Source organism: Haplochromis burtoni, unplaced genomic scaffold, assembly GCF_018398535.1.
Source record: "Haplochromis burtoni strain Fernald_Lab_line unplaced genomic scaffold, NCSU_Asbu1 Contig_151, whole genome shotgun sequence".
In the NCBI taxonomy this organism is placed as follows: domain Eukaryota; kingdom Metazoa; phylum Chordata; class Actinopteri; order Cichliformes; family Cichlidae; genus Haplochromis; species Haplochromis burtoni.
Window position 1 is genome coordinate 1,343,675 of NW_024582512.1, and position 11,197 is coordinate 1,354,871.

General features: G+C 38.5%; 2 protein-coding genes across 6 annotated transcripts in view; one reads left to right on the forward strand and one right to left on the reverse strand.

Moving 5' to 3' along the window:
- Positions 1-838: 838 nt before the first annotated feature.
- On the reverse strand, positions 839-5,124 carry LOC102306443 (N-acetyllactosaminide beta-1,3-N-acetylglucosaminyltransferase 2). Of its 2 annotated transcripts, XM_014336666.2 has the most exons (4): positions 5,048-5,124; positions 4,463-4,713; positions 4,166-4,186; positions 839-3,933 (listed from the first exon to the last, which is right to left on the reverse strand). In XM_014336666.2, exon 4 carries the CDS (start codon positions 3,902-3,904, stop codon positions 2,561-2,563), a length of 1,344 nt encoding a protein of 447 aa, XP_014192152.1. In that variant the 5' UTR covers positions 3,905-3,933; positions 4,166-4,186; positions 4,463-4,713; positions 5,048-5,124; the 3' UTR covers positions 839-2,560. The 2 variants fall into 2 exon arrangements, with proteins under 2 accessions (XP_014192152.1, XP_014192153.1); XM_014336667.2 differs by lacking the exons at positions 4,166-4,186; positions 5,048-5,124 and having other exon boundaries at positions 4,463-4,827.
- Positions 5,125-5,212: 88 nt separating this feature from the next.
- LOC102305300 (mothers against decapentaplegic homolog 2) overlaps positions 5,213-11,197 on the forward strand; it is a 24,264-nt gene continuing 18,279 nt past the window's right edge. For 2 of the 4 annotated variants that reach the window (XM_005931886.2, XM_005931887.2), the window contains exons 1-2: positions 5,213-5,384; positions 8,577-9,041. In XM_005931886.2, coding sequence (XP_005931948.1) covers positions 8,791-9,041 — 251 coding nt within the window. In that variant the 5' untranslated portion in view covers positions 5,213-5,384; positions 8,577-8,790. The remainder of the gene's footprint in view (positions 5,385-8,576; positions 9,042-11,197) is intronic. The other 2 variants (XM_005931883.3, XM_005931884.3) reach the window with 2 other exon arrangements.

Sequence of the window (11,197 nt, forward strand, 5' to 3'; positions counted from 1 at the left end):
GTCTCTGCCACAGATCTCCACTGGGTGGCGCTGTTTGACTGGACTAATGACATCACTCGTCAATTGCTCATCCATCATGTCTGACTTCTTTTCTGTGAAACTATTTGATAGGCTGCCTCAGTGACAAAAACATGTAAAATATATAAATGTGTAATAAGCTTTTACTTCAGATTATAGGTTTGCATTTCCATTTAATTGCAATACCCAAAATATCAACACAGGTGACGGTTCATCAGGAATACAAACTTCACTTGACTATTCCTGTTGGATCAAAGACTTATTTTTGAATATCTTGTTTGGATTTTGTAATACAGGTAATTATTTGGTGTACAGTGTTTCCCCAATTTGACTTTATTTAAAGTTTATTTAAAATAATCTGTACCAAAAATTCTAGACAGTGCGTTTATTATTCCTCTTCCATCAAAATTTATGTTTTACAAATATTTTTATTCTACGTTTTTCCATGGAAGCTGCATTAATAAACGTCTTCAGCATACATCTGTAAATTCAAAAGCAACCTTGATATTGACCTTCTAAGAATTAATCACACAGTTTTTGATTTTACTGAGCTGATGAGGGTTCTTTTCTTCATGTACAGATGTTCTTCCTGACAAAGAAGGTTACAGGACTACTTGAAATATACTGTCATCAATGTACACAAATAATCAAGGATGTATTGTCTGTAACGTTGTGCCTTTTTTTCCTATGCGCGATCAATTTCCACTTAAAACACTAGTACTAAAAATAATACTAATATATAAATATAGAAGTATTCTCCACTGTGGTCAAAGAACACACAAAAATAAAAAACAAGGAAAAAAACATCTGTCATTTCAGAATTATATTAACGATTATGTATTCACTGGAATGTCACCTCTTTGCATTCAGGCAAGGCAATTTTTTTAACAAAATGACTTAAAACACACAGTTTAGCTTTTATGATATTTATTCATTATCAGATAAAAAATACTAAAGCACACAGAATCATAAATTATCAGCATCGTTGAGATGCAACAATGTTCAAGTGTCTGTTCTCTTGACTTATCCCTTCTGTCATTCTTCTTTCTCAAAAATAGGACTGTTTATCGTCTTTTGGCCTCTTTAATAACTAAAAGAGGTCAAAATTCAGCAGGAACCTTCTGGTCACTACCACAGAGCTTCACTGGGTGGGGCTGTTACTCAGGCTTACTAACATTAAATCATCACTCCTGTGTTTTCAGGAACTTGCCTTCATTTGCATCACTGCAACACTAGATGCCTGTCTAAACTATCATGAGCTAATATTGTCAGATCTAATCTGAGTATCATCTCAACAAAAGCACACATATAAACACATATAAATATATATGTGTACACATAAACACAATTAGGGTGTTTGTTTTTATACAATGTTTTAAAAAATATATATTTTGTGTTTAGTATTCATCATCTTAACAATCTTTCTTGTCTTTTCTTTGGATGGACTCCTCCAAATGCATTACTCTAAAGCCACTGTCTGCCTATTAGTACTAAGATCAATAACTGAGACCAGACAAGAATGGGCTACTAATATAATCAAGAAGAAAGAAGAGACGAGCGCGCCAAACACTAGAGTTATCCATAAACATTTCAGACTGCAAGTGCGGAAATATTTACTTATATGTGATCTCTGCTGTTTGTGCCATGCTGCTGATTTATAATGTGTCTATTAATGCACTTAAACTCTTACTGAGTATTTTATCTTTCAAGAAATGCTAAAGTTCATCTTTTTTATTCACAACCAAACTCCAGTGTTACAACATCTATATACCCATGAACATTGTCCATGTTTAAGGCAACTTATAGCGTTTTGAATAACAACTGCATAATTTTACTTTATCAGTGATTTTCAGATTTTCATGACTTGAAAGACGTTGTTTTATGCTTTATGATTTAATAAAAGAAGTTGGAAGTAGTTAGCATCATAGATTGACACTAAAAAACCCATTTTTCTGGCAGCAGAGAACATTTAAAAAAAGACAAAGTTTTTTTCAAGGATTACAACCATGTAGATACACACCTTTCAAAGTCAAGCATTGCTTTTTTTGAGGTACAGAAGACATCACATGAAAATTATACATTTAATCAAGCTGTGTTGCAGTTTCGAAGTGAAAGTTAAACATCAGAACATTTTAAAAGAAACTGCTGACTTAAAGGGAAGAAATAGTGCCAAGAAATTTAAGAAAGGGGAAAAAAAAAAACTATGTTCACCAGCCATTGTATAAATACATCTAAATCATTTACAATGGTAAAATATTTTCTATAGTTAAGAAAATAAAACCTTTAAGTTAAAGAAGAGTAAATAAATACAGATGGTGAATAAGGGGCCAGAATGTATGCCCTTAATCTGTGATGCCTTATTAACAAACCCTCTTTGAGGTAGATTGGTCTTCTATTCAGTTTTTAACTCCACACAGGAAATGTCCATTATGTGACCTTACGTAATGTGACAAAGCCTGATTGATATGAAGATGAAGCCAGTGAGTGTGGTTGTAGCAGTCATCCTGTACTCACTGAGTCCTATTTGGTTGGCAAATGAGCCTTAGCATTGACCAGGCAGGTTCCGGAGCTTTTTCCACAAAGTAACCATCTCCTTGGGACTCCGTTTGTGAACAAGCAGAACAGATCTGTATGCACAAGGATTTTCCCTTTCTCCTGCTGGGAGGTCAAATGTTAAAAAACCCGGGTGATGGGTTGGAGAAAGTCCGAGTCTGTGCAGGCACATTCCAAGATACACATCATCAATAGGGAAAAGGTGGACCCTCTCAGACACCTCTTTCAAACGTAGTGCAAGTGATCCAGAATACACCACCCCTCCTCCACCAGCATAGGGTGGATACACTCCTTTGTAGAAATTTTCTGGTATGTAGTATTTTGTGGACGGTTCACGGTTTGGCATTGCATTAGTAATCACGTCCCCGATGAACATATCCATCTCAGTTTTCCTTTTTAAAAGTAGCTGTAGTTTGTGCTCCTCCTCGTTCTTGTGCAGATAATCCAGAAGGGCATTTGTTCTGACAAAGACGTCATCGTCCCCTTTGAAAACAAAGATGGCAGTGGGACAGTACTGCTCGAACCATCGCCAGAACAGCAAGTCCTTTAGGGTCAAATTATAAAAAGTATCTCTGAAGTCCCACAGTAGAATATCCCCATACTTCAGGTTCTCTAGCTCCAGGAGATTTTTTAGGTCTGGGTGTGGACCTGTACCTGAGTCCTGCCTTCCGAGAAGAAAGACTGTGCGCACCAATCCACCGTTTTTATTTGATTCCCCTTCCACCAGACCACTGCGTCCCCATGTTTCACGGATTGCCTGCCTATTTTCAAAGTTTCCCACTTGAGATTTGATAGCCATGAGGAGCATGGGAGAGTCCAGATCAAAGCTACTGTTGTCTTTCCTACACATACCAGGTTGGTTGATAAGAAGGGGGTACTCCCTGTAGTACATTGACCTGATAAATGCCCTAATCTGTTCTGGCAGCTTGTTTATATCTTGCATGTGAGGGACTGAACACTTGTATGATGTGTTGTCAGAAATACATTCATTGTTAATCTCTGATAAAAACTTAGCTTTGGGCTTCCTCTGTATGCGAGTTGTGTTTCCTATCAGTAGTGGATTGTGCTCACGGTCCCAAGCATGCTGAAGCTGGTTCCACAGAGCACTGTCCTCCAAACGAAGGTTCCAGAAAGGCCCGAGTGGATGGGAGGCCATAGTTGAAGAATTAGCAGAAATCCCTGGAGCAATATAGTGGATAGTTATTTTTGGCGGAGCGTAGGAGATGGTGATGAATATGGAGATGCCAATATAAATTAAAAGATGGCCAGTCATCATACAAGGCAGCAGACACAAGCACAGCAGTCTCCCATTGCGTTTGCAGCATTTTCCCATTGCCTGTGGTATACAAAGCAGACACACACCTGCACACAGAAAAACATGAGGCTTTCTTTTAAAGATAATAATGCAAAGCAGAGAAAGAAAAATGGCACTGCCTTCACTGTACAGATTTATACAACAGAACGAGTCTCATAAGAGGTTTTATAGCAAACACTGCCATCAACTCAAGGGAGGTTTTTTGTCTCCTTAGTGATGGTCCAGGGAGGTTTATTATCTGTTCTTCTCTACACATTCACAACATCATCTAATACCTACCTGTCGACAGGTACTCAGCCCCTGTAGGAACAATGTGGAAAATGTATTATGAAACAACAAGGATTATTTGCCTCTTTCATCAGTTACTGCTTCCATATTGTATTTGACTTGAAAAGAATGGCCTATTGATTCTACATCTATCTAATTCCAAGGATGGATGAATAGACTAAACTTGCCTGCATCTTTTAGTCTACAAAATACACTTGTTAGTAAAACTGCTACATGTGTTTCCTACAATTCTGTCAAACTCTTACAGGTTTAGGCAAGGGACGAAAGAGGAAACACAGAAGTACTTACAAGTGAGGGAACTTTCGTTGGTTATGGCGAGTGGGAAAAAAGGCACAGTCACCTGTGGTGTCCACTTCTTGTTTTAGTTTTAGCATCCGGCCTCGTCATGAGCTGGTTATTAAGCCGCAGCTGTGTAGCACAGTTTGTATTGTAGTGCATCATTTGGTCCTTCAGCGTATGGGACTTTCAACCGCAGCTGAGCAACGTGTCCCAGGTGAGTCCCATGCGCATCGAGCATGCGCTCCTTTGGCTCTTTGACGCTTAAGCATAACGAGGAGAAAAAAAGAACAAAGGGATCCACATGATTTGTTGCACTGTCTCCTGCCAACACATTGATTTTATTTACATGCGTTGCAGGTGTAGGGGCTATTTGCATGATGTAGCCAGATTGTCTGGACCCACCCAACCGCAAATTATAAATGATTAGTGGTTTAAGGTTTCACTTAAGTACACAGAATGAATATATATATATATATATATATATTTATATTTCTGTGTGTCAGTATGTTTGTGTGCGTGTAGATACAGAGATACAGTTAGTGTACAAGTGTATTATGCAATTTTATAAAGATAATCAAGGTAACACCGACATACCTCCATGCATAACACCCTGTGACGGACACTGCCTCAGACCAATAGAGCACGCGTCTGGCAACAGGTTACGGGCTAAACAGTCGAGGGCTTTGGGGCTAAATCCCCGGATGTGACCAATAGAACCAGTTGGGGGGCGGGGCATTGTGAAGTCTTCTTACGTTTGTTTTGCGTGAAGCAATACATGTTTGGTTGAGCTTTGAATGAGGAGCCATCATCCCGGCGGCTAGGAGGTGGAAAATACATTTCAAAGTATCTCCGGATGAATTCAAAATGAGCAAGCAGGCTTTTTTCACAGGTACTCCAGTGACTGTTAAGCTTCACTTTATCTCGGTGCTGGGTAAGCGTGTTTTTTCTTTTAAAATAATGAAAGAGAATTGATTTGTAAGCGACAAAACATGCCACAGACCTGTTTGTCTGTGACAAAGTAGCAAGGTTGCTAGCAGATTTTTTCGCACTCTTGTTTTTTTTTTGTTTTGTTTTTTTGAGAGAGAGAGGGGGGGGCGAGGTGAAGAGGATGAGGGGGAACTATCAGTCATTCCGAGACAAAAGAAACCCTAATATCTTCACCAATATGTGGCTGAGGGCAAATGACAGCCAGCAATGAGACCAACTCGCCTTTTGTGGCTCGTTGAAGTCTACATCCCCTTGCCATTAAGTAGCGTTAGCTTATTCTTCGAATCGCGTGTGTTATGCAGGCGATCTCGGAGAAGAAGTAACCCAAACAGATCGTTGCAGACATATTATTGATGCTTATTCCCTTCGTAAGATCCCGATAGTATGCCAGGATTTCGAGTTGACACGAATCAACGAATGGCCGAGGAGCAAATAACAAACGGCCTAATCGGCACGTTTTGTTCTCCTGACTCCTTAACTTGCATTTAGACTTTGTGTTCACTTTGAAGGCTCTCACACTCGCCAGCGGCTTGTCCCTGAGATTTTGTTATTTCGAAAAACCATTGCTTCTCTTCAGCATATTAACCACAACGCTTAAGTGATCATTCATGTGGACCAAATAATTGCTTTTCATTGAACTCAATCCGTTTATTGAAAAAGCCATTAAGCTTTCATCCAGTAGCTGTTATTTTGCGTACTGCAGCTAGAAATATTGCTTGGCGTGCTTTGCTGTTTGGACAGTATCAAACAAACACAGAATTAAGCTTGTAGTTAATTATTTTAAGGAAAGGTCTCTCTCTGGAAGCTGCTCTTACTGTAGGAGTCCAAGGGTTAAGCATTAAGTGAAAATAATTCTTAGAAGGAGCTTGGACTTTCAGAGTAACACACTAAGGATATTTATCCTTTCCACCTGGCAGCTAACTTGAGAAATCTGCATCTACCAGTAGTTCTGTCTGGATTTATTAGAGTCCATTGATCTGTAGTGCAGCTGTCTAATCCAAAAGCAATGGAGTATACGTCTTGGCAAGACTGAGTCCGCAAAGAAGATGCATTTTCAAATTTCCTTTAGTAATTCAATTGCAGTAGTCTCTGGAGGTCCTGTTTGAATTGCACAGTCTGAGCATGTGTGCTTCCATCAATAGGCTAGAAAATGGCTCTCTGCAATAAAAAAGACAGGTCTAATACAGGAGGAGGTTACACTTGCGAGTCAAAGCTCACATCAGTGTCCTGAACTTGGTGTTTAGTGTGTGTTCCACATTTCACGAGCTGTTTTCTGCTTAGTTGCTAGTCCAATTGAGGGTGAGGTTGAGGTTTAGAATTGCTCCACTCAGTTGTAGTGAAGGGGAATATCAGATTGAAAGTCTAAAGAAAAGCATCCTGGAAGCTTAAGAGTTTATCAGGAGTAGGTGGGCCAGCAGGTTTCATCTGAAATTCCCTCTAGGAACCTGCTACTGACCAGGATTAAACAGTTCTCAGTTTCCTTATGATAGGGTAATAACAGGTTTTGGTTACAGAAATGCTATAGATTGCTACCTAAGATGGGTGTTCTTCCCCGTTAAGTAAAAACAATACTTTAGCATAATTATATACCCTTTAGTTGTTTCCAAAGCCGACTATATACTGGGGAACAGGATCAAGTGCACCATCCACCATTTGGAATAACAGATTTATATGGGTTAGGATCCTTCAAAAGTTTAGTATTGATTTGTCTAGAGCTGAATGTTGTATGAACAACATTCATGTGATGCTGAATAACTACATTAGGGACCAAAAAATTTGGTGTAAATAGTGAAATGCAAAGGGGCTGTACTAACAAGCAAATCCAGTATACCAGGATGAATTGTGATATTTGGGTTCACTCACTCTAACATCGGCAGTCGGGCTAAGTGGTCACACAACGGTTCCTATCAACTCGATAAGTCAAGCTAGGCTTTTCAAGTCTAGCTATGAGCACATTCACACAGTGGTGTTGGCCACATATGGCACAAACATGCATACATTTACTGGTAGCAGGGTGGCCTATTCTACTTTACAATAGAAAACTACAATAATAGAAAATATGAAGTGGTCAAAGACACATGTCAAGCTAAAAGTAGCACATTTACTGCAACCAAAGCAGCATTGTATGTGTCTGGTGGGCATTGTATGTAAATGATATAAATAAGAAGTATATTAATGTGTGGTTAGGAAGACTGGAGCAGCACATAAAAACTCTATTTAAAGCCCAGTAGAAAACCAGCAAGTAGGCTTTGTATATGTAAGTTAGTAGACTTCTCAGCACCACAACTCTGTCATAGAAGCACAGGTTGAGCATTAGCTTGGTAAGATGGATGCAACCCTGGTGGTTTTAGACTGTGTGAGAGCAAGTAACGAACAAAAATATAAACAGAATTTAAACTGGCAGGTAAGTAGAACTGCAAATTTTATACAAGGTCAAAGCTTTATACCAGCCTTAGCGTTCTTTTAGTGTTATATAACTATTTTAAAGGCTAAACAACAACATATAAAATTGCTTAAAAACTGCTAGTAACCACAGGGTATGTCTAATTAGTTGTTGCCAGAAAATGACAAAAGTGAAAGTTATATTAAGTTAATAAGTAGGCAGTGGGTTTCAAAACTTGGGTTGAACCTAAAGTTCCTCCACTAAGCCCCAAATACTGCTTTGTAATATAGGACTGTCATAAATATGTATAAGTGTTGCTCTGTTGCCTGTACTTGAAACATGTTTCTGTAAATAGTGTATTGGTGGCATTTATTTTTTTTAGGCTATGTCAGTCAAGTACTCAGATTTTCAAATCAAATGCTGTTCATCATTTCTATATATCTTTAAATAGCCAGTGAAATGACCTGTGAGTGTTGTAGTCCTAAAAATATGTCTCTGTTTAAAGTGTTTGCAAAAGTTAGGTGTTAATGGCTTTAATAAAAAAAAAAAAAACAATATATGAGAGATGGTTGTTAATACGGATGCATCAAATTTTTGTGCTTCGTGTGCAGTGGGAGAGGTGATAGTGGAAAGCTGTGATACAAATGATTAAAAAAAACAACAACTTTAAGTTTAAAAGAAATACATTCAATTGTTCATCTCACTTAATATTTTCGTGCACAAATGTTAATGTGTGTTTTCTCTGTTTTCTAGGTTTCTTTGGATTTATTCCCCTTCAATTCCTATATTTAGTTTGACTTCTGAAGACCAATGCCTTAGTTCTGATCAAACATTACTCGTAAAAGACATACATACGCTGGGTATATTAACAGTGAGTTCAGACCAGTCAACTATATCACTCCCCCAAACCCTTCTTTCCCAACTCAAGACAGATTAAGAGGGGCATCAGAACACTCAACAAGCTACCATGTCCTCCATCCTTCCCTTCACCCCACCTGTTGTGAAGCGGCTCTTGGGATGGAAGAAGACTCCAGCGGGGAGCGGAGGAGCAGGAATCGGAGGGGTTGGGGAGCAGAATGGAGGTGGACAGGAGGAGAAGTGGTGTGAAAAAGCAGTTAAAAGCTTGGTAAAGAAGCTTAAGAAGACGGGACAATTGGACGAGCTAGAGAAAGCGATCAGTACACAGAACAGCAACACAAAGTGTGTCACCATACCCAGGTAAGATAGGGACCCAGAGATCCTGTATTTCTGTTTTTTTTTTTTTTTGTCTCTGAACTGTAGACGCTCATTCACAACAGCTTTGTGCATTAATACATTTATATAAAGCAAATTTTTTCATTTCCACTGAATGGTTAAAAATGAAAACTACAACAGTGAACAATGCAGTTGCTTTTTTCAGCACTGTCACACTTCCACACAAAAACAAATCTGCTGGCAGCATGGAATGGTGTGCCACAATACCGCAAATTAGTGAGTGCAGTGAGGTATATCAACACACATGAAAGTAAGAAAAAGAGTGACAGGCACCCACACATTTGCAGAAAGAAGTCTCCGTTATGCAACAGTGGGTCTACTTCCCCAATACTTTGTGCCATAGGTTAGCAAGGCAGCAGAAGTGAAACCAGGTTGGAGGAAACAGATGTCCTGCATGCATTGCCAACCAAAACCATCTTGTGCTTGCTTTCATTAGAACTCACTAACCTATATGCAGAACTCGGGGGTGCATTCACACCGTCTGCAGAGTTTGCTCTATATTGATTTTTCTCTGATAATCTTTGATTGCATCAGCCTTGTGGTCTTCTGCACCTTAAGAATATGAACTGCCTGAGCTGATTTCAGTGTTTCCTTTGAGAACATTATACCGATGACTGATCATTCGGATGAATTTGATCGAAAACAGTGAAAAGATTAACGTGCCTGTTCTAGAATTTATCTTTAAAATCTATTCAGAAATTTTTTTTGTCTTGCGCCAGTAGTTTGCACCAGTAAGTTTTGTAGAAATTATGTTATTACAACTCTCAAGCAATAAAGTAAGAGACAACCAAATGTGAATAGCTGTTGAAGCAATGTCCAAAAACTTAAGAATACCTTTGGTATGTAAAGCATTCTGCACCAGTTAACAAACTGTTTGAAATATGATGAACATTATATGATTACAAAAGTTGATGAAATTCTATTAAAAAATGAGTTGTGCAGTTTGTTACAGTGAAGAATATTCTCTTAACAAATTGCAGTTTTTGCAAACAAGTGAAGAAAAAAACAAAAGAAAATGCATCTATTTATTCTTTTCATTCTGAAACTGTTTGCCATAATACCTAGTTCAAATAGTCGCTGGCTACCTCTCTTACATATGGCTTCAGTATATTTCTGTTTGTCACATGAGAAGGTGTTGGAAGTCTCCAGATGAGGTGAGACAAGAAAGTCATGGAAACCCAACAAAGTACACGTGATCACCTTTCATTAATTCACTGAGGATCGGATTATTAGAAGCTTCCCTTCTCAAGTGTTTTATGCAATGTAGTCTTTCTCTCCTTTCTGTCTTAAGCCTCATGTTAATTACAAATTATAATTTGGTATTATTTTAGTACCACACTACGTACTTATGCTGACCATAAATCAGCACACTCAGACTGGCCTGTCACTGAATTGATGGGTGCTATTCTTGATCACTCAACCCATTGCTTTCTATTGGTAGTTTTTGACAGATATGGAGAAGAAAAAGAAATGAAAATTCAGATCTAATTTACATCAGGTGTTCAAAGCAATTGGCATTTCAATAACATTTTTCTAGTCCTACATATGTGCTTTAGACTACAGGCCACATTTAACCATACATCCATGCAAGTGTCTTATTCTGTACACTAAAAGCACTGTATCTACCTCTTATCCATGACCAATTAACAAAACAAGCTCACCTTTTGACTGTGGGACGAAGCTGGAGTATTGGGGTAGAAACCCATATAGTCACAGAGAATGCTGGTCAGATTTACCTAGAGTATAATGGAGTTGAAACTAGCATGTGTCTGGTTTGGCAGACTGGTGCTTTCCTGCTTTCCTTCCATTTTTTTGTAACTTAGTTTGTGAAACAATTGAGGGCTTTGTGAGGTGACCAGAAATGTAAATGCAGCTAATGTGATGGAGTTTGCACTGTATTTCTTTTTTCCTTTTTTCGGCCTTGTAGCACACACAGGTTCACCTTCTGTATTAAGGAATATTAGACGACGTCCTTGGTGGGCAGATAGTTTCTCAGCAGTGCACTCTGGTCAGATTTCTGGCTGAGGTCAGACAGACATAATTACATTGCAGTCTTTAATGCATTTGTGTAGATGTACTCTGAATGGATGAGCATATATATATATATATATATATATATA